Source organism: Sitophilus oryzae, unplaced genomic scaffold (assembly GCF_002938485.1).
Source record: "Sitophilus oryzae breed Bouriz unplaced genomic scaffold, Soryzae_2.0 scaffold_1494_pilon_pilon, whole genome shotgun sequence".
NCBI classification, from domain to species: domain Eukaryota; kingdom Metazoa; phylum Arthropoda; class Insecta; order Coleoptera; family Curculionidae; genus Sitophilus; species Sitophilus oryzae.
This window is the reverse complement of record NW_022146163.1, coordinates 4,016,197-4,040,396: the sequence shown is the minus strand read 5'-3', so window position 1 is coordinate 4,040,396 and position 24,200 is coordinate 4,016,197. Positions and strand designations below refer to the sequence as shown.

General features: G+C 32.4%; 1 protein-coding gene across 6 annotated transcripts in view; it reads left to right on the top strand.

Moving 5' to 3' along the window:
- Positions 1–21,502, top strand: part of LOC115877522 (polycomb protein Asx) — a 33,217-nt gene extending 11,715 nt beyond the window's left edge. For 2 of the 6 annotated variants that reach the window (XM_030893739.1, XM_030893737.1), the window contains exons 4-9: positions 3,226–3,330; positions 10,798–11,067; positions 12,684–12,853; positions 14,846–15,360; positions 17,405–17,471; positions 20,988–21,502. In XM_030893739.1, the coding sequence (XP_030749599.1) occupies positions 3,226–3,330; positions 10,798–11,067; positions 12,684–12,853; positions 14,846–15,360; positions 17,405–17,435 (1,091 nt within the window). In that variant the 3' untranslated portion in view covers positions 17,436–17,471; positions 20,988–21,502. Of the gene's footprint in view, positions 1–3,225; positions 3,331–10,794; positions 11,068–12,683; positions 12,858–14,845; positions 15,361–17,404; positions 17,472–20,987 lie in introns of those variants that run through there. The other 4 variants (XM_030893738.1, XM_030893736.1, XM_030893740.1 and 1 more) reach the window with 3 other exon arrangements.
- Positions 21,503–24,200: the final 2,698 nt, after the last annotated feature.

The window sequence follows — 24,200 nt, the reverse complement described above, 5'->3', positions numbered from 1 at the left end:
ATTCTAAAACTATCTTCAGAATCTAAAATAACATACAAGAATTTTAAAATGACATTACATTATGAAACAATATTTTTAATATACCGGGTCCGTCTCAAAAGTTGCAACCAGAAAAAAAATACAACAGTCATAAAGTTTTTTTTTCTTTCCCTGTCGCCGATTCTATTATATCTAGAGAATAGATCCTGTTTTGATTATTATTAGGGTTGTAAATGTTTGACTAATTAATAATTTATTATTAATTTCAAAAATTAAATACGCAATTTCGCTTATTAAAATTTCTTCTATAACATGTATTTTATTATTTTTATTGTTTTTGGACTCTAAGACGTTTTTTTCTAAACATTTATTTAAAAACCTTCTCCTAAATCTTAATAAAATATAAAACAGTTTAAATACGATATTTTTAATTGAATTATAGCTTCATTAAAATAAAAAAAAATTACCTGGCTATGGAGAGTTCAGGTGTACTGAGAACCGAAAGACAGTGTTGCATTTCTCGTCAGAGTCGTCAGGGAACGACCGTTACGACGGAGACAACCTAGCTATCGCTCGTGTCGCACTCGTTAGAACCTAAAACAATAACAAGACATGATCGAATTTTCCAGCTATTTATGAATGAGATGCTCAGTCTATATTTTATTTTAAGTCTATGGGACTACCACTCATTATCACTACAAAACAAATTATTTTTATTGTTATTGTTGAAATATATTATTTTTTAGTCCTTGGTGCCAGTACTTGTACTGATTAAAGGTCATAAAAAAATGATTTAAAAAAATGTTACCCTTGAGAATTAGATATGAAAGATCAGATACTCGCAGTGAATACCAAAATATCTGTACTCTGAACGACCGAGCCGGCGGATATGGAATGTCATAATATCTGGATTGTGGGGCTGATCGCTTAAAAATCCCTTACGTGTATGGGCGGCTAATGTTTTGTTTTATTTGCAAGTTAGTTATATGGATCGATCAGTAATGATTGAAACAGTTGGCTATATTATCATTTTGATCAGTTGGTCCACATTTATTTAACCGATTGTTTCTTTTATCTTTTTAGATTAGTTGGTGAAGAAATTGATTAAACCTTTAGTTATAGTATTCTTGCCTCTTCCATTGGTCTAAATAGTAGGGTTTTTGATGTCAAAATGCGCACAAATGTCATCTATATGCAGGGTGTCCCAGAAAAAAGTGCAAGTATTTTAACTGATAGTATAGTTCAACCCCAGAAACACGCCTATGAGGTTTTTTTCGCGAAAAAAAAATTTGAAAATTCGAAATTTTTTGGAATTTTTTTTAGTTTTTTGATAATATGGCAACATAGGTATTAGATTAAATTTACAAGAAAGAAAATTCAGAAAAGATCCAGTAGTTTCAAAATTTTAGCAAAAAATATTTTTTTTTGGAAATTTTCAAAGTAAAATAACTCCGTTATTTTGGACTTATTTGAAAACGATAAAGAGAAAATATGTTTCTTTCATCGAGATCTACCACCCCTTAAAATACTTGCACTTATTTCTGGGACACCCTGTATATTCTAAAGAACTGATGGATCGCGTCAAATCGTCTCCGGTGATGCTTACGTCACTTAGGGACCTCCTCTCGTGCGTCAAACACAAGCGTCACTGTCTAAAATCTTTAGCGCGAAATTCAACTAGGTCCCTAGATGACGTCAAATAACTGACAGTATAGGAATCGAACTCTCCTTATCTCTATAATATCCTTGATCTGCACCATACCAGAAGTTTTGTTTTCTATTAATTTAGAAGTTTATAGGATTAAGATTTTCCCACAATTGATAGGAAGGTTTAGCATTTTTATCAATAACGTGAATATTTTTTGAATAGTTACACAATAAAATAGGTTATGATTATTCATAAAATATCCAGCGGCGCCGGCGTGAGGTGTTTTCTGACAGTATATTTGGAGTGTATACAGGGTGGTCAATTGTATTCCGGAAACTTCGGCAGCATATTTTTCAGATAAAAATAAATGAAAAAGTTCGTATAAATGTATGTCCTAAAATGCTTAGTTTCGGAGATACAGGGTGTAGAAGTTTCATTTTTATTTCGATTTTTTCCAAATAATTTCTGAATTAAAGTCAATATTTGGATGAAAATTGGTATCTGGGAGTTTTTTGGCATGAGAAATTTGATATTGATGTCAATATGACTCCTACTTGTAGAGGGCACCACCTACATATTTTTTAACTGGTTTGAAAAGTAAGAACTTTTCGTCCGTACCTGTATAGAACTACTGAGTAAAAAAATATACATTTACGATTTTTTTTAGTTTAAAAAGGTCTCTTGGTAAAAATCGCTACGAGTAATGGTTCTCTAGATATTTGGAATCAAAATTATCAATACCTGCCATCATTGACATAAATTATACATGTTGACTAAATAGTTATTAGACTGAAATCATAAATTTGAAATCTTTCTGTTCTAAAAGTTTAACAGAAACTATTTTATCATCATTTTTTTCGAAGAAAAATTTATGATTATAATTTAAAAAAATAAAAAGTTCTCAAATTTATCATTTCAGTCAAATAACTATCCATTCAACACGTTCATTTTATGTCAATAATGACATGTATTGACCATTTCCATTCTAAATATTTGTTTTGGTTGTTTGTAGCGATTTTTACCAAGAAACATTTTTTAAGTAAAAAATCACGGAAATGTATATTTTTTCACTCAGTAGTTTTATACAGGTATGGACAAAAAGTTATTATTTTTCAAAACAATTAAAACACATGTAGGTGGCGCCCCCTACAAATAGGAGTCCTATTGACATCAAAATCAAATTTCTCATGTCAAAAAACTTCCAGACACCAATTTTCATTAAAATATTGATGCTACGTCAGAAATTATTTGGAAAAAATCGAAATAAAAATGAAACTTCTACACCCTGTATCTCCGAAACAAATCATTTTATGGCATACATTTATACGACCTTTTTAACCTATTTTTATCTGCAGAATATGCTGCCGAAGTTTCCGGAATACAGTTTGGACCACCCTGTATAATATTTTGTAGTAAACTGAAATAATTTTGTTTAACTTTAACCGTTTAGTGGGCTTTTAACCTCAGTAATATTTGTTAGAAAGCGTGTATAATGATAATCAGCACAAATAAATGAATGCTATAAAATACCTACAATACAATAACACCGCCACTGGGTATTTCAATGCTAGTCGATATATTCTCGATACTATTTCTAGGGAGGAGCATAAAATTGGGGCTAGTACCAGTCCATAGCGAGACGTTGTGCGCATTACAACCGCATGCCAAGGAAACGTCTGAGAAACCCCAACACCAACAATCAGGTTGGTTGAGTCCGCGATCCCACGATAAATTTTGCGCGGTGTTGTTGGCTTACTGGAAGAGTACTTAGTGCTATCTTTAGAAAATTTTTACCATTTATAATAGGCAGAATCAAAGAAATAAGTAATTAAATAATTGTAATCGAACAACAAGAACTACGTTACAGAACTTTGCATAATTATGTAAGCTGGACATGAACTATAAATATATTAAATTTATAGGTCATGTCGAGCAATTTTGCTTTTTTATAGTTAACTTGGTAATAACGATTTTTTTTGTCCCAATTCCCTTCACTGTTTCATGTCCGTGGGTTAAATAATACTAATGCTATTGAATAAAAAGATTAACGAAGGAACATAACAAACATACAATATTACTGACTTAAATTCCGGGTTATCAGTGCCATTCAATAAATTCCTTCAAGTAAAAAAGTTCGCAAAATAAAAACACTAAATCACCACAATACACCAAAACACTTTTACTTTTACACTGGACGCGGGTTTCGCTAACCATGTTAGCATCATCAGCAGATGATTATAAACTAAAGTACAATCTACAAGTTGAGCGTTTATATACTCGCTCAGTGGGCCCCGAGTGGGCGTGGCAAAATCTAGCCAACCGAGTCAGAGCCCACTGAGCGTAACAGTTAGATTTCCGCCAATAGAGTAGTAGGAACAAAGAACTTGAAGGAATTGGACCGTTGACTCTGTTCATACTATCTTTACATTTATTAATTCTGATGCTTTCATATGCATCTAATTGCCTGTAATTTGAGACTTGTTTAATTAATTTTAAATTATTAAGATCTATGCAATGTTCTTTATCAACAATATGTTCGGCAACGCAAGATTTATCCGGTCTACCATATCTTATCTGAGCTAAATGTTCTTTAAATCTAGTTAATATTGATCTTCTAGTTTGCCCAACATATTTCTGATTACAATCTTTACAAGAAATTTCATAAATACCCGACCTTTCCAGTGGAGGTGTTTTATCTTCTGGATTACCTAATAATTGTTGTAATTTATTATTAGCACTATACACAAGTTTATAATTGACATTCTTAAAAATTCCTTTTAGACCACGGGATAACTCTCTATCAAACGGTATCGAAAAATATTTAGACGTATCTTTCTCCACTTGAAAAGTCGAATTTTCAGAAATCATTAACCTATACCTACGTTTTCTAATTAATTTATCAACTAGTGAAGGAGAATATCCATTACACTCAGCTACATTCCTAATGTAATTGGTAATTGGAAAGTGGGAAACTAAGTAATCTATGAACTAAGAAATTTAAACTAGCCATTTTATGTTCAACACTATGATGTGATTCATTAGGAATATATCTGCGTGTGGTCGTATTTTTCCTATAGATATCAAATTCCAGGCAATTATTAGTATTTCTAATAACTAATACGTCTAGAAATGGTAATCTGTCGTTGTTCTCAATTTCATGCGTAAATTTAATGGAAGGAAAACGATTATTTAACTTAGAAATAAAATTATCTATGGTGTCTGAATGTGTGTCAAAAACAGCAAAAATATCATCCACATACCTAAACCATACTCTTGGAAAATACTCAAACTGATTCTTAGCCTCCACTTCAAACCTGGTCATGAATAAATTAGCCAAAAATGGAGACAATGGATTACCCATTGCTGTACCTTCCCGCTGTTCAAAAAAGTTGTTATTAAATTGAAAACAATTTTGTTTCATACATAACGATGTAAGCTCAATATATTCACTCACAGTTTTGTTGTCGAGACCATTTGCGTTCAGTAATTCCTTCAAGTAGCCTAAAGTATGTGGAATTGGGACACTTGGGAACAACGAAGATACATCAAAGGAGACCAAAATTTCACTTTCATGCAATGTTATATCTTTAATTTTGTTAATGAATTCAATATATTATTTTTAACCGAAAAAGAACTGACTCTGACTCCGTTGGCTAGATTTTGCCACGCCCACTCGGTGCCTACTGAGCGAGTATATAAACGCTTAACTTGTAGATTGTACTTTAGTTTATAATCATCTGCTGATGATGCTAACATGGTTAGCGAAACGCACGTCCAGTGTAAAAGTAAAAGTGTTTTGGTGTGTTGTGGTGATTTAGTGTTTTTATTTTGCTGTGTAACACCAAAGGTTCCAACCCTCAACTGTAATAAAAAAGTTCGTATAAATGTATGTCCTTAGTTTCGGAGATACAGGGTTGGGTTTTTATTTAGTTTCATTTTTATTTAGATTTTATCCAAATAATTTCTGAACTAGTAACTTGGATGAAAATTGTTATCTGGGGAGTTTTTTGACATGAGAAATTTGATTTTGATGTCAATATGACTTCTACTTGTAGAAGGGCGCCACTTATAATAATATAATAATAAACAATGCTTTATTGTACAAAAAGCCAAAATAGCTTCATTGACACAGCATTTACAAAACAAAAAAAGCATAAAAAATATACAAATAATAAAAAATATCATACAATACAAATCAATTCAAAAAAAATTACGTCATTAAAGTTACAAATAACACATACATGGACATTGCAGAACATAGGCGTATCAATAAAATTTTACAAAAGGAAAATTGTAAATGGATAAAATTATGTAAGAGTTATAAAATATTAAATACTAGACCTTTAACCAGTGTGTGAGATGATCAAAATTGTTCATGATTAAACATCAACAAAAAAATCGTTTACCGCATATAGTATCGCATATTTACCGCATCTCCAGTAAGTATGATTTCAGAGCTTTTCGAAATGCGGGAAAGAATGAAAGTGACTTGATATTCAAAGGCAGATGATTGTACATTTTTTTGGCATTGTACAGTATTGAGCCTTTAACTAGTTCTGAGCTCGGGGTTGGCAGATAAAGATCGTGCTCCACATTCCTAAGTGGATAGTTGTGAGATGGCCTTTCCGAAATAGCAGATATATGTGCTTGCGGATTAAGCAAACGGATTCAAAAATGAATAAGGAAGGAAGAGTCAGTATTTTGAAATGTTTAATAAAGAAATTCTGGCAGTGAGTTCTACTGTTCAGTCCCAATAAATATCGAACTGCTCTCTTTTGAAGTTAATATACAATAAAAAAAAATGAAATACGATCAAATTTTGTCGCGCAGCAAGTACCCCAGAATGTGGAAGGGCATAACGAAGATGCGACTCAAAAAAGGGCACAATAGATCATTCTAGAGGTTGATAAGTTAAGTTCCTTAGAACCTGATCTTAGCGCAAAACATATTTTTAACCTACATATTTTTAACTGAATTAAACAACAGTATTAACTTTTCGTCCATACCTGTATAAAACTACTGATTAAAAAAATACACATTTACGACATTTTTTTACGCGAAAAAGGTCTCTTAATAAAAATCGCTACGAGTAATGGTTCTCTCGTTCTCTATCAATACCAGTCATCATTGACATAAATAAAAAAATAAACATGTTGACTAAATAGTTATTAGACTAAAATAATAAATTTTAAATGTTTTTAAAATCAGAACTTAAATTAATAGTGACACTATTGCGATTTATCGAAAAAGACTGTAAAATAGTTGGTTGTGTAGCGTGCGGTAGATCTAGTCAAAAATCGAGTGAAATAATGGAATAATTTTTCGCTAGTAAGTGATTATACAGGGTGGCGCACCTCATTCGCCTCGGTGGATTATACGAAAACGGAAAGATGTAGAAACAAAATATTTTATGGGTATATGTGGGGAGGCAATGTGCATAATTTAAAATTATTTTGAAATGTACAGGGTGTGTCAGAATTAAGATCCATATCAAAGTTATATTTTTTCTTATGGAAAACCTTTTATTTTATTTCATTTTTGGGATTCTTGGACATAAAATAAGGCATTTATTATAAGGGTTTAATATGTTTAATATGTTTTTGGGTTTTGAGATATTTAAAGATATTTAAATATGCATGCTGTAATAAAAAAGTTTGCCAACACCCTGTACTTTACTTTTCAGAGTTAATTCTTGTGCTGACTTTGAAGCCATAGAAATAAACTTTACAAAAAATTTTGATTGCTTCCTTAAATGTATACAGGGGTACCAAAAATTACTGGTTTATTTTAAATACTTATTTTACATAAAAACTTCGTTATTTCAAACGCAACACCCTCTATATTTTATAATAAGTCGAAGCAGATTTAAATGCTCTTTCAAACTATATTACGGTTTCCTATACCTATCTGGCTCAGATTTTGAATAAAAAGCGATTTTTCAATAAAATTGTAATCAAGATGGCTGATGTCGCCATGGCAATTTTCTAGTGACACTCAGTAGCTATTTTCAAAATCGACATTAGTTTATGGACTTTATTTAAATTTATAACAGGTTATTTCCTGGGTTATTTCTAATTAATTTACCTACAATAAGGTTAATAAGTAAGTATTTATTTATCCAAAAAAAAATCCTTATGGGTTTTTCGCCACTGCACTGCAAGAAAAATCTACAAAATAAAATAGTTATTTTTTGTAAACACTTCTGCGTTAAACCTAAACGGACGCTGCTTGTCAGAAGTTGTGTTTACAGTAATAAAAATTTGCCTAACAAAGAAAAAAATGCTTAACGTTTCTGAAAGTTTTCTCTTTCCGTCGTCGGAAGCAAAAAAATATAAAGAATCAAGAAAAAAAAACTATTTAAAATATTTAAATTGAACTATTCGAGAACACTTTACTTTTTAAAACAGATACGTCTACAAGAAATCGTCGACGTTCTGTTAAAATGACATTATATTAAGTTAAACTTCAAAATTAACAATTACTACCTGATAATTACTTAATAAGGTAAAACCAAAAAGCCCAAACTTTCTGTATGATTATTTTTAAATTTCACGTATGTTATGTTTATTTATTTAAATAACCTTAATAAGTAATTATCAGGTAGTAATTGTTAATTTTGAAGTTTAACTTAATATAATGTCATTTTAACAGAACGTCAACGATTTCTTGTAGACGTATCTGTTTTAAAAAGTAAAGTGTTCTCGAATAGTTCAATTTAAATATTTTAAATAGTTTTTTTTTCTTGATTCTTTATATTTTTTTGCTTCCGACGACGGAAAGAGAAAACTTTCCGAAACGTTAAGCATTTTTTTCTTTGTTAGGCAAATTTTTATTACTGTAAACACAACTTCTGACAAGCAGCGTCCGTTTAGGTTTAATGCAGAAGTGTTAAAAAAAAATAACTATTTTATTTTGTAGATTTTTCTTGCAGTGCAGTGGCGAAAAACCCATAAGGATTTTTTTGGATAGATGAATCCGCCACATAGGTATAGACATTTTTTAAGTATTTATTATTTTATCAAGAAAAATAAAGCAGTATCTGTTGGCGGGAGGAATGGAACATAATATCCATTCCTTCCATTCATTTTACTATTAATTTTATTTTGCGAGGACAATTGCTTGTTGGCCTGAAGAGTTTATGCTCAAAGATATCCAAATAGAAATTTTCTTGACAAGAGTTTTTTGGAAATACTACTTTTCCTATTTCGCAGAGCTGATAGTGTGGTAATCGTGTGAAAAATCGCTTTTTATTCAAAATCTGAGCCAGATAGGTATAGGAAACCCTATTATAGTTTGAAAGAGCATTTAAATCTGCTTCGACTTGTTTTAAAAAATACATAGTATTTGAAATAACGAAGTTTTTATGTAAAATAAATATTTAAAATAGCCCAGCAATTTTTGATACCCCTGTATACATTTAAGGAAGCAATAACATTTTTTAGTAAAGTTTATTTTTCTGGCTTCAAAGTCAGCACAAGAATTAACTCTGAAAAGTAATGTACAGGGTGTTGACAAACGTTTTTATTAAAGCATGCATATTTAAATATCTTTAAATATCTCAAAAACCAAAGCATTTAAACATATTAAACCTTTATAATAAATGCCTTATTTTATGGCCAAGAATCCAAAAATGAAATAAAATACCGGGTGTTCCATAAGAAAAAATATAACTTTGGTATGGGCCTTAGTTCTGACACACCCTGTACATTTGCAACTAATTTTAAATTATGCACATTAACCCTCTCTACATATACCCATAAAAAATTTTGTTTCTACATCTTTCCGTTTTCGTATAATCAACCGAGGCGAATGAGGTGCGCCACCCTGTATAATATAGTAAACCGACCATTTATTAAATACATTTAAAATTAACTAATTATATATTTTTTCTTGCATTTTTGCATTTATTTACTACTTCTCAAAGATTAGATGTCAAAGAATTTAGATACGTCAATTTGACTTACCTGCTTCAGTAGCGTATCGGATGTTTGTGTTAATAAGTAATGATTATAACTTATCTATTTTTATTAGAATTGTATATTTTTATAACAATTTCATTAACTACCAACATTTATTGACAACGAAAAATAAAACAACATATTATTGAGTACCCCATGTCTACCCTACATCATATATTTTTACACGTTTTAAATAAAATTAGAACGGCACTGATAAACCGGAATTTAAGTTGACCATTTTAGGACCCCGTCGCGTTCGATCTATGTTTTTTGATATTATCCTTCCTTAATCCTTTTATTCCTTTGAATAAGAAGACTAAGGAAGGAGCATAATGCTATCCATGTATTCATGCATGGTGGGCGGAAAAAGCTCTCTAGGGTGGGGATCCTTGACAGTTCTGTTTGACGATTCATTTGACACATTTGAATTTGATTTGAAATTTTGTGGATTTGTCAGTCTTTACGGAGCTTATTTTATGTTATTTATTATATATTCTACTACTGATAGTTGTATAAAGGTAGTAAATCTAGATGGAAATTGTGGCAGAACTTAAATTAACAGTGACATTATCGCGATTTATCGAAAAAGACTCTAAAATAGTTGGTTGTGTAGCGTGCGGTAGATCTCGGCAAAAATTGAGTGAAATAATGGAACAACTTTCCGCTAGTAAGTGACTATATAATATACATACGTGTAGTAAACCGATCATTTATGAAATTCACTTAAATTAACTAAATTATATATTTTCTTGCATTTTAGCTTTTATTTACTACTTGTCAAAGATCAGATGTCAAAGAATTTTGATACGTTAATTTGACTTACCTGCTTCAGTAGCGTATCGGATGTTTGTGTTAATAAATACTTATTATAACTTAACTATTTTTATTAGAATTATATATTTTTATAACAATTTTAATAACTACCAGCATTTATTCACAACGTAAAATAAAGTAACAAATTATTGAGTCTACCCCACGTCTACCCTACATCATAGTTTTACATTTTTTAAATATAATTAGAACGGCACTGATAAACCGGAATTTAAATCGGCCATATTTGAGGCCCATCGCGGTGTACCTAAGATTTTTGATATGCTCCTTCCTTAGTCTTCTTATTCAAAGTTTTATTCACAGATTCAAACGTTAATGCATGGTTGACTGATAACATTTTGAAGGGTTATTCAACACTATATATATATTTTTTTCCAGCAGGTACTAACCGTAACCGTGGAAATAGTAAACCTCCGGGAGAAGTGAATTTAGAAAGGAGTTACCAGATTTGTCAGGCCGTCATACAGAACAGCCCCAACAGAGATCAGCTTAGATGTCAGCTGAAGCCACCTCCCAGTCTTCTGGCCGTCGCAACTGCGAATAACGCGAAGAAGAGCGATAATCGACAAACGCAGTACAGTTCGGTGACATCTTCGAGGGGTAACAAGACGTTTACGCCTCCGTTGCCCTCTGGCAATTTCCAGATTGCGAGTAAGTTATAACAATATTTTATTTTTGAATATGGCAGACAATGATTCAGTATTGAAACTACCTTTACGCATACGACGTTTCTCTTCAATGCTCAGGGTGTATTCCGTTGCTTACCTTGGTTACGGTTTGATGTTCCGTTTCTATCGGTTTCCTGAAAGTTTTCTTATTACGGAACACGGTTCCTGGAAAATTCGGTTATAACTGTCACCAAACTAACCAGCGCACAGTGGTTCCCCTTAATTAGCTGCGCGGTCATAACTGTTAGATATCTAGATATAGCTTGACTGCACCTTTTTTAATAGAAATTGATAACAAATGCTAAATTAATGTATATAAAAGGCTTAATGTAATATGTATTAAAAAAATTGGGTCCAGTTCGTGTGATTTGCATTTTAAGTTCTAACTATTCGTTAAGGTATACAGATTTTGTTTGCACATATGTACATGTTTTTTCATATTGAAGAGGTCAAATTTATTTTAAATGTTGAAAAAATAAAAGAGCCAATTGTTTCATTTTATAAATACAATTTTATTGTCAATTGATATACAGCGTGTCCACGAAATAAGTTGACACAAAAAGAAAAAAATAAGTTACTTTTATTTTAAGACAAAAAGTCAATCTTTAACCACCCGGTATAAGATCCGGCGGCAATTCGCGGCAGCCAGTGGCAATTAATGTATATGCAATATACTTTAAGCAACAATTATTATCATGCCGTTTAAGAGGATTTGAAAAGGAAAGTAGTTAAAAGTCTTAAAGAGTGACAAGCAAAAATGTAAAAATACTATTTTTGTTGCCTTCAAATAAATTGCCATAAACTAATATTACTTAGGTTTAATTAAGTGCAAAAAAGAAAAAACAGTTCTTTTTACCTTCTTTTCGAACGTCCATTGCAGAAAAGGCAACAGCTTTTATCAATTTTAATAAAATAAGTAATTAATTGGCGTTATCTGAAAACTGTTTATGTCAGCTTGATACCAGTAGCAAAAATGTGACATTTCTAATAAAAAAAAACGCTACACTAGGCTTACTTGATTTTGTTATTTATTATGTATCGTTTACAGGGGAATATAAGAAAAGTATTAGCAACAGTTTCATGCAAAAATTTTAAAATTAATATTTCTAAGTAATGACCTATCTGGGAACCACTGTGCAGCGCGAGAAGGCTGGTTTTTCTGGTTTTGTTTGTCAATAAATGTCATTTATGTGACAGAAATGAAGCAAATATTGGATTCTTAAAAATGGAATTTCTAAAATTTGTAATAATATTTTGTATTTACATCCAAAAGCAATGGAGGTAGGCAGTAAACGTAAATAAATTTCATTAACTAAATAGAATTACTTTTTAGGACCATTTAAACTTATCATGCAGCCATTGTTTCTTAAAGTCAGGAACATTTAAAGAAAACATGAAAAACAAGACAACAAGTAATCATGAATGTTTTGTAAGCTATAAAAATATAAATATTGATTAGATTTGTTTATTTATTATTGATCTGTTTTAATATTGGACCTGCAAATCTTCATCTGAGCCGGTCTGGTTCGCCTGGTTTTGCAACGGAATACAGCCTAAGTTGGCTATGTAGAAACATACAATATATTTATTTCTTCTTAGGTAATAATGGAATTAAAAATATGGGTCCAAAAATTCGGCCAGGTTTACCATTCCATCAACAACGTCAGCCTAGTCCACCAGTTGTTGTAAGGCACGTTTTTACTACTTCCGGTCAAGGCATACCAGTCACCATGGCAGTTTTACCGCAAGGATCTGCTTTAAGCCCAGAAGTGAGTGAGTAATAATTTTAACAAAATAGATTCTGTGTAGGTACTAGGGCTTATTGACCTACGTTTTTAAGTGTATGTGGCTGATTTCCTTTATTCATTCTGCTATCAATTTTTGATTCGGGGTAGTTTTTTTGATTATTATATTCTTTCTACAGGGTTGTTCACCACATATGACACGGAGTATTGTAGTTAAACGATTAGATTTTTGCAAATTGTAAGTTTTGAGTTCGTTCAATGACTATTAGAGCTGCAATTTAAAAATATTTTTACAGGATAGAGAGTGTCCCAAATAAATAAAAAATATCAAAGTTTTATTTTTTTAAGTGTCTGTGGTAGTCTTTAATCCATCTTACCTGACAGGAAAAACGTTATGTCTAGGCAACGAGGCAAATACGGCATAAGACCATCTAGAGAACTGCCGCCAGTTTCCTGGACGGCCTTACGTTTTAACTGACAGGCAAAATAGAAGGTAAAACGTGTAGATGGAGCTTTACACGTTAAAATACATATTACAGATTTATGATCAGAAGACCTGCATAAAGAGGGTTTACTTTTTTTTTGTTTGCCCGAATTATTTTGTACAAAAAAAATTCTACCCCTTCTTATGGCTACACCCACCATACAAACCGGTAGATTAATATTCCTCCGTTTTCAGAAACACTTAGTGCACATACACTATTAGTATCTGAAATGCCCAAGTATTTCTTTGAGACTTTTTTTACATTTTTGAATCCTCCGCTTCCCCCACCAGTAAAAATCAATAAAAGAATTCCTACGCTTTTCCCACCAGTAAAAAGCATACATTATATAACTTTTTTGCTTTTTAGCATCTCATTTTCACAATACAGTAGGTCCCCACGACGCTGTAGTAAATCTCCATTTAGTATTTTGGTCTCCCCTACTATAAAACATATACTAAGGTCTGGCAAAGGTTAGTTTTGGGTCGAGATTTCCATATGTAAGGAGAGTACAGTGCGTTTATAATATACTGAACAAAGAGGGAACAGTAAACACGTTGCCAAACGTATGAAATAAACTGAGGAACTGTGCACATCGCTAAGAGACGCGGAAGGGGATATAGCAGATTTGTCGTGGTCGACCGGTCGACCCAATCAGTACTAGTACTTAAAATTCTAGGGAAAGGTGTACATCATGCGTTCAGCTTCACGATTTAATTGCGTCTCGTGATACTGTATTTATTTATTAACGAGTCGTTGTAATTTTTCCTATAGCTTGAAAATTTTTAAGTGCAAGTTAGAAATAATACTTGCATTTTTGGTAAAAATAAGTGGAATTGAGTTGGTGTTCGACGGTGGTCGCGCTATTAGAACTCTGAATTCAAAAATCGACATTTCGAAATCAATTAGAAATGATTTTTGAGTTTTTTCAAAAAATTTCTTGTGTTTCAAAAATTTTCTTCATATGTGAAAATATTTATAAATAAAAAAGTTACATGATTGCTGAAAATTGCTATGCACTAAAAGTAAATGGATGGGTTGTTTAAAATTTTTGATTGGAGAAAAAACAAGCCTATCGAATTTTTCTATTTAAACATCTTGTAGAAGATCCGATCTTCATAATAAAAAAGCTTCAATATCCAAAGTGGTTCTTAAGTTATAGCGTGTTAAGTGTTAAAAAGTTGAGTTTTTAAATTGTCGCGATTTCTGACGTTTTCTTGTTATAAAAAATGGACACCCTAACTATATCCTTATAATTTCATTTCAGATGCTCAGAAACACATCTAATGATTTTATCTAGTTATCTTTTCGAAAAAATAGTCTTTTAAAAATAAGCGGTTTGTGACAGTGATTTTACTTTACTTGATAGGGAAAAGCGTACCGGCAACGCCGCAACAGCACACCATCGCATTTCTCTCACTCCGACATAATAAGATCTCTATACGATTTACTTCTACACATGTAAATACCGACCCAAAAGTAACAGTTGCCAGCACGGTATTATTTGATTAACATATGTTTGTGGTACTTTCAGATGGTTGAGGGCCAGAACCCCGTCGGCTCCGTAGGCCAATACATCCTCGTCCAGCGCGCAGGCGTCGTGGACCACAACACCATCCCCCGTTCCTCCTCCGCCCCTCCCTCCCAACAGCAACAGCTCAGTAGCGGCCCCATCAGCAGCGGCGGCGCCTCATCCCACACGATCGGCGGTCGAGGCCGGCCGGCCAGCGTCGACGCCGATCACCCTCACCACGCGCAGCCCAGCGACTTCGTGTTGCAGTGTCCCAACCCCGGCACCCAGGCGGTGACGAGGAGGCCGCGGCTGCCGCCCGGCGTCGCGTACGGCGACGTCAGCACCGACGTGCACACCAACAACTACACGATCATCGGCGAGAACATGATCGGCGACCACCCGATGGCGATGCAGCAGCCGAAGCACGATACGTGCGCCTGCAGCCTGAAGGCGATGGTCGTGTGCAAAAAGTGCGGCGCCTTCTGTCACGACGACTGCATAGGGCCTAACAAACTGTGTCGGACGTGCTTCATCAGGTAGGTTAGGGATTAACCGGGGTCTCGTTTGTTGGTGGGCGTCGGCGTTCGTCGTTCGGTCCACTTACTTAGCTTAGGTAGAGATGTGTTATTATTGGGAGGCGTTGACGCTGGGTTTGTACAGACAAGATGCGCAATGTAAGAAGTATAATACGATATCCAGTTTTGCATTTTCGTTTGCTTTATTGTTTTTCAAATACTGTATTTTTTTGTATTTTTAGTTAATAACTTCTTAAAGAAAAGTATTAAAATTCATCCTCAAAACCCAACCTTTTAATATAGACTTAACACATACTGTATGGTTACAAATTATATTTAGTTTATGTTCTAATGTTGGGGGTAACCATTGCGATCTTGGATACTATAAGAGATATGAAGTAGGTTACATCATGTTCAATAACATGGATATTATGCCCAATAAGTCCAATAAAATGACGCTTTTAAAAATAAAATTTCGAATACATCTGGAGATATTTGGAAAAAGAAAAATGTAATATTTTAAAACCATTTTTATTTTTGCCTGGGTTTATTGGAAGCTTTGAATAAAAGATGGAAGAAGAAGTATAATGCTATCCATGTATTCATGCATGGTCGACGGAAAGAGGACTCTAGGGTGGGAATCCTTGATAGTTCTGTTTGACGATTCATTTGACATATTTGAATTTGATTTGAAATTTTGTGGATTTGTCAGTCTTTACTGAGCTTATTTTATGTTATTTATTATTTATTCTACTGATAGTTGCTTAAAGGTAGTAAATCTAGAAGGAAATTGTGGCAGAACTTGAATTAACAGTGACACTATTGCGATTTATCGAAAAAGACTGTAAACTGTAAAACAGTTGGTTAGATTTAGTTTGGTTAGAGTGCGGTAGATTTCGGTCAAAAATCGAGTGAATAACTTTTCGCTAGTAAGTGACTATACATATATGTATAATATACATACATACGTGTAGTAAACCGATCATTTATGAAATTCACTTAAAATTAACTAATTATATATTTTTCTTACATTTTTGCTTTTATTTGTTACTTGTCAAAGAATTCAGATACATCAATTTGACTTTCCTGCTTCAGTAGCGTATCGCATGTTTATTAATTATAACTTATCTATTTTTATTAGAATTGTACAGCTGGTTCCAATAAATTTGAATACAATTTAAAACATATTTTTATTATTTCGGGCAGTATATTCTATGATACCAGTCCCCCATTTCTCTATTTTCACTTTATCAAAAGCAAAATTGCTTTATACAATGTCACAATAACCTTAACATGTTAAAATACTTGACACATAAATATACACTGCCCAAATATTCGAAAAAATGTGTAAAGAGTCGTATTCATTTTTTTTGGAACCAGCTGTACATATTTATAACAATTTTAATAATTACCAACATTTATTCACAACGTAAAATAAAACAACAAATTATTGAGTCTACCCTACATCATATTTTTACACGTTTTGAATAAAATTAGAACGGCACTGATACACTGAAATTTAAGTCGGTCATTTTAGGAGCCTGTCGCGATAGAGAAGATTTTTCATATGCTCCTTCCTTAATCTTTTTATTCAAATGCTGTCCTGTACAGTGATGCCAAATCTGAAAAAAAAATCCCCAATTTATATAAAAAAAAATTATTTTGATTACTTAATTAATTACTTTTGCTATTCTGGTTTTATTATTTTGTCAATTTTTGCCTGCCCTGCTTTGATTTGCACTGCACGCCACTGATATTTAGAGTTTATAATTTGATATAGCACATATTTAGTAAAAAAAAGCGCGCCATTTTGTATTTGTTATATTTCTTTTGCATTTAATTTAAATATCTTGAAGAAAATTATGGTAATCAGCATTTAAAAAAACTCCTATAGTTAGCACTTTTTATGTGTATAATTATTTTTGATATACTTTTCTGTTTGTTACTTCTTACATTTCACTGTGTGTCTGTACAAGCCCACTACACATTTAGCGTTGACTATATATATTTTTTAATAAAATCAGTGAATGTGTAAAGCTAATGTGTGCCACGTTTATTTTTGTAGGTTTAAGATGCCCATAATTAGTCCTTTATGACGCGACGGTTCTTAAGTACAGGCTAGACTTATTAAGGTAAAACATAGAGCTAAGTCTATTTTTTATAATTTTTGTATTATTATGAATTCTAAAATGAGTTTTTTAAAAACTATAAATTCTTCTGTTTGAAAAGGGGGCAATATTTTATTAAAATACAATTTTAATACAATCTTCACATTTTGGTTATTTTCTAATTAGGCTTGATGTCATTAAGTATATTTTATTTATATAACACCTTTAGTGGTCTTTAATTCTGATGAAGCTTATAAAAATGCAAAGATTTTTTTTTCAAACTTATTTATCCACTGCAGAGTGCAATGTAAAGGTCTAAGTATTACAAATATAGATGAGGCACTTATATGATACAGCAACATAAAAAATTACGAAAAGGTTTATTGGTTACAATTTATAGAGGCAATATTTTGTATTATTATTTTGCATTTTGAAGAAAGAAAATGAGGGACAAAAAAATTCTATCAATAATTTGTTTTGGCATCAGTACCAATCACTATACTAAAATCCTCTTAACACAGTATTTACAACTATTTTAATTGCTGTTGATAACTCTGTAGTACATATCGTCGGTGAAATGTGATAAACTGCTAACTCCATTATTTCTAATTTTACAGGAGAGCAAAAAAACGGTACAAAAAATATGTACACATGTAGGAAGTATTTTCATGCGTTAATATGATAAAGAGATGAGAATTTTATTTGCTGGGGAACAATAAAACTCAATATTTCGTGTTACATAATTTTTCTCAGATACAATAGGGAGATAGCAGATATTCGTCTTGCAGAAATAAGAAATAAAAATATACTTCTGGAGATAGCAACCTTTATTGTTTGAAATTTTGAAAATGGAGTTGAATATTACCCAAACAGATTTAGAAATAATGAATTAAATTTAAAAATATGATATTTACAACCATATATTTAGAATATCGTCGGTCTAGAAGCAAAACATACAAGTCCAAAAACCAATAATTTTTTAATGCATTTTTAAAGAACCGAAGTAGCAGCATTTTGGACTTAATGAATATGAAAATAATTTAAAAATTAAACTTATAATAGAAGATATGATAGAATCCTTCCATGCTTATCCTAATTTTTATACAACGGTAGTAGACCGAGCTTGAAAAACCGCACTGTTTTTCATTTTATTAAATTTTTATTACTTTTCTCCTTATTTTTTTTTAACTTTTATAAAAATGATGTATCATTTACGTGGAAAAACGTTGAAAAAAATAAAACTGATTAGGTATTATGGAAATTCTTGTACGACTAAGTAATGTTATTTAAACTATTTATAGCACGCCGATGAATTGCTCGTATATAGACAATTTCGTTTTTCCCCTTACCATTTACGGATACCCCGTATTTACAGAACGGATCGACGCAGGGTCGGACTGGCCATATATATACAGGGTGATCCGAACTGTATTCCGGAAACTTCGGCAGCATACTCTGTAGATAAAAATAGGTAAAAAAGTTCGTATAAATGTATGTCCGAAAATGCTTAGTTTCGGAGATACAGGGTGTAGAAGTTTCATTTTTATTTCGACTTTTTCCAAATAATTTCTGAAGTAACGTCAATATTTGGATGAAAATTGGTATCTGGGGTTTTTTTGACACGAGAAATTTGATTTGATGATGTCAATGTGACTCCTATTTGTAGGGGGCGCCACCTACATGTATTTTAACTGTTTTGAAGATAATAACTTTTTGTCCGTACCTGTATAAAACTACTGAGTGATAAAATATACATTTGCGTGACTTTTTACATAAAAAATATCTCTTGGTAAAAATCGCTACAAGCAACCGTTCTCAAGATATTTAGAATGGAAATAGTCAATACATGCCATTATTGACAAAAAATAAACACGTTGATAGTTATTTGACAATAATAAATTTGGGAATTTTTTATTTTTTTAAATTAATCATATTTTTTTCTGCGAACAAATGATGATAAAACAGTTTCTGTTGAACTCTCGGCACAAAAACATTTCAAATTTATGATTTTAGTCTAACAACTATTTAGTTGACATGTTTAATTTATGTCAATGATAATAGGTATTGATAATTTCGATTCCAAATATCTCGAGAACTATTACTCGTAGCGGTTTTTACCAAGAGACCTTTTTTACGTAAATTACGCCGTAAATATATATTTTTTTACTTAATAGATTTATACAGGTACGGACGAAAAGTTATTACTCTTCAAACCAGTTAAAATATATGTAGGTGGCGCCCCCTACATTTTTTTTAAGAAGTGGCGCCCCCTACATGTAGGAGTCATATTGAGATAAAAATCAAATTTCTCATGTCAAAAAACCCCCAGACACCAATTTTCATCCAAATATTGACGTTGCTTCAGAAATAATTTGGAAAAAAATAGAAATAAAAGTGACACTTTTACACCCTGTATCTCCGAAACTAAGCATTTTAGGTCGTATATTTATACGAACTTTTTACTTATTTTTTTCTGCAGAATATGTCACCGAAGTTTCCGGAATACAGTACGGACCACCCTGTATATAACCATTAGGGGGGCCCCCAGCCTTGGTGGGCCCCCTTTATAGTTCATTATTTATTCTTAACAACATTTGCTTTTGCATTGGTTTACCTTGCATTAGGGTAGTTCCCTGATTTCTATACATTTCTATACAGTTTCTATACAGGGCAAATATTTTGAGGGCTGGTAAATCTCCGATAAAAGAAACATAATATTATCTCTTTACCGTTTTTTTCAAATAAATCCAAAACAACCGAGTTATTTCACTTTTAAAATTTCCAATTTTTTGCTATAATTTTGAGATTGTATCATTGTATTTTTTTTTCTTGTTAATTTCATCTACTACCTATGTTGCCATATTACAAAGTATGTTTTTAAACTAAAAATTAAAAAAAATCCAATTTTTTTTAATTTCCAAATTTTCAAAAATAAGTCGCGCAAAAAACTTCATAATCGTGTTTCTTGGGTCGAAATATACTACCCCTAAAAATATTTGCACTTATTTAAGACTCACCCTGTATATAATAGGAAAAAATTGACCAAAACGTAAGGCGAAAAGATCCACACGGGCCCCTCCCACTAGTGCGACCCTGGATCGACGTACTGTACTAAAGAAACATACGAATAAGAATCCGTGTGTTTGCTTTAGCGTGATCGTAACGGAAATTACGGAGATAGCAGCCTTTCGGTGGCTATTTCAGATCATTGGGAGTTAGCAGATATTACTGAGTTAAAATAACAAATTTTCTTTAATGGGAAAAATGTATTCGCTTTCCTTACTTATAGAGTATTTTTTTCTCTTTTTAATAGTATAAAAAAACTTATTAACGTAAAAAATGGAGTTAGCAGGTTATCACGTTTCACTGACGATATTATGTAAGTTAACCTTTACATACCACTCTGCATTTGCAGCTAAAAGTAGCTTTAAAATAAAAGTAATGTGATTTTTTTTTACTTTTATAGTATCTGTTTTTTATAGACTGATTTATTATTAGAAAGTATTTGAATAATAACCGATATTTTTTCGTTTTCTCTAGGTTTAGTCGCCTGTTAAATAAACTGAGATTGATCGATCGAAATATAACCAGTGTTTAAAACCGGTGTTATTCAAAAAAAAGATTAGAATCTAAGTTGTAAATAATAACTATGTAGTATTGATGATATTATTGTTAAAGATGCTTGCCAACAAATGGGACTTTTAATGCTGTGGTATATTAAATTAGGTTTAAGACAACAGTAAGACTTCGTTGTAGTGATTTTAATTAGGTTAATATTGCTAGATAAGAATACTGAAACACACTTAACACAAACAATGAAGCGATGTATAAAAATAGATACATGATATATGACACGTTAGTATTCCAATCCAGTTCGTACTCGTAGCTTGCTTGTTTATAATAAATTAAAAAGTTGCCTATACAAGTCTTTTACCATAATAATTGATAACTTTATAAGACATTGATATAATATATCAGATTTGTATCTTTTTTTTTGTTTATTTTTTTTTGTTTGGCAAGGAAATCTTTTGTTGTATATTTATTAATTATTTGTTTAATATTTCAGTTTTAAGCTTTATTCAGAACCTCGAAATTAGCGGAATAAATTAGAGGTTTCAATTATACTTTATACTTTTTAGTTTACGATCATTCACAATGTCTAAAATACACAATTAAAATTAATAGTACGAGAGCTAGCAACTTAAGTATTTTAAGACGTCTGGCTCTTTGATATATCTTTTACTATGCTCTCTAGAACAGGATGCGGCCCGTCTGGCTGCCGGTAAACGTTGCGTTCCCTACTGCGCATTGAAAGAAGATCCTATATTTTTATTAGTCCTCTAAATTCTAGTATTGAATGTAAATCGAACATGTCTCCATAGCGCAGTGCGTAGAGTTTCCGACCACGAACCGATGATTCAGAGTTCGAATCCGGATCGGGGCAAAGACTTTTTTATTCTATTTTCGTTTATATTCTGATAGTAAAGTATTAAATATTTGATTTTATTTAATTACCAGAATTATTTAATACTTTACTATCAGAATATAAACGAAAATAAAAAATCGGTAAAAAAACTTTTAAGTTAAACGGTTTTATCTTATGTGCACTGAAAACCAGAAAATAATAATAACAATTAGGTATTTTGAACTTCTAGTTCAGAAATATTTTAGTACTAGGCAGAATAGCTTTTAGGCATATTAGACTAAAATAAAAACGGGGGCCCCTCTGAAATCGTACCTACGGCAAAGCATATCTTTATACTTTGGTAGATCATGAGCTCGGCGTTCGCTGGTGAAGCCGCCACGGCTGGTTATTGATTGTCAAAATCTCCAGTTACGATTATAGTAAGCCGATGCAATCCACACTTAGTATAGAAGAAAGTATTACAGCAATAGTTAATGGGCCCCACGTTTTTATTTTAGTCTAATATGCCTAAAAGCTATTCTGCCTAGTACTAAAATATTTCTGAACTAGAAGTTCAAAAAATACCTAATTGTTATTATTATTTTCTAGTTTTCAGTGCACATAAGATAAAACCGTTTAACTTAAAAGTTTTTTTACCGATTTTTTATTTTCTAGTTTTTAGTATTTAACGGAAATGCCTACCGAATATTCCTCATTCTATTTAATTCATTTAGTGCATCATTATTACATGGTTTTTTACCTGATAGTTTTTTACAATCTGACGCTCAGGTGTTTCTGACGCTAACAACTCTCTCTGTCTATCGCGTTCTGGTGCTAGCCTAGACTCATGACGCTCAGGTGTTTCTGACGCTAACAACTCTCTTTGTCTCTCTCGTTGTGATGCCAGCCTAGACTCATGACGCTCAGGTGTTTCTGCCGCTAGCAACTCTCTCTGTCTGTCACGTTGTGATGCTAGCCTGGACTCATGACGCTCAGGTGTTTCTGACTACCAGCTGCCTTTGTCTCTCACGTTGTGCTATTAACCTGGCATCATGTTGCTCAGGTGTTTGTGTTGCTAACCGTTCTCTTCGTTTCTGTAGTCGACTATAGGTTTCATTTTCACTTTCTTTTGCACGTTTCGTTCTATACTTTTCTTTCGCCTTTTCGAGCCTTCTTTTTCGTTGTGTAGCAGTTTCGTTTTTATTTTTGTTTGTTTTTTATTTATTTTTTCCATGTTGTTCCCACGAGTAATGGACATTTTAACGGACTCGACCCCCCCAGAGGTCCAGTAGAGGGACAAGGCTATAATATACAACAAGAGGCGCCCAATCTTGAGGGGAAAACGCTTGCGACATTACATTTTTAGCCACCCTAATGCCATACAGTCCTCAGCACGTTTTAACCTATTACCTTAACTTGGGTGGTAAAGCTACCGCTAACTACGTAGGTACATCTAATCACCTTTTCTTGTTTTTATCTGTCCTTCTAACGTCACACAATCTTGGACACAACTGTTCTGGACACGACTACTCATGCCCTCACCTAATACGCCATTTTGTAACGACGTCCATCTTGGATTTTAAATTTTGTCATAATCACAGTATTCTACTAGTGTAGCCCTTTCATTTGATACCCATATTGAGGGGGTTGTGGAAAAATATGAAATCCGCCATTTTGTACCGGCGGCCATCTTAGATTTACAATGTTATTGATATTACTATATTGTATTGTCATCGGAACTAAAGGTGTGTACCAAATTTCAGATCAATCTGACAACAGGAAGGTACTTAAATTTCAATTTCTAATTTTGACCCAAATAAACAAACAAATAAGTAAATACCGTAAGGGTCGAGCTAAATAAAACCGTTTAATAAAATAAAAAAGTCTTTGACCTGACCCGGATTCGAACTCTGAATCATCGGTTCGTGGTCGGAAACTCTACGTACTGCGCTATGGAAACATGTTCGATTTATATTCAATACTAGAATTTTTAGGACTAAATTAATAAAAAATATAGGATCTTCTTCCGATGCGCAGTAGTGAACGCAACGGGTATAGGCAGCCAGACGGGCCGCATGCTGTTTCAGAGAGCATAGTAAAAGATATATCAAAGAGCCAGACGTCTTAAAATACTTTCTCGAAAACGTTGCTAGCTCTTAGACTATAATAGAATATCCTAGCTGCAGCTTGCGGTAACCAGTTGTATCCACAGAGAAAGCCTAATATTTAGCTTATAAAACAATAAACTTTTCATTTCAAACAACAAATTTTCTTGACAGATGATAATCAAAGGCCAAAATGACATTCCTCGCAAATTTTGAAGCATAATTAGAGAAAAAGTTAAAAGT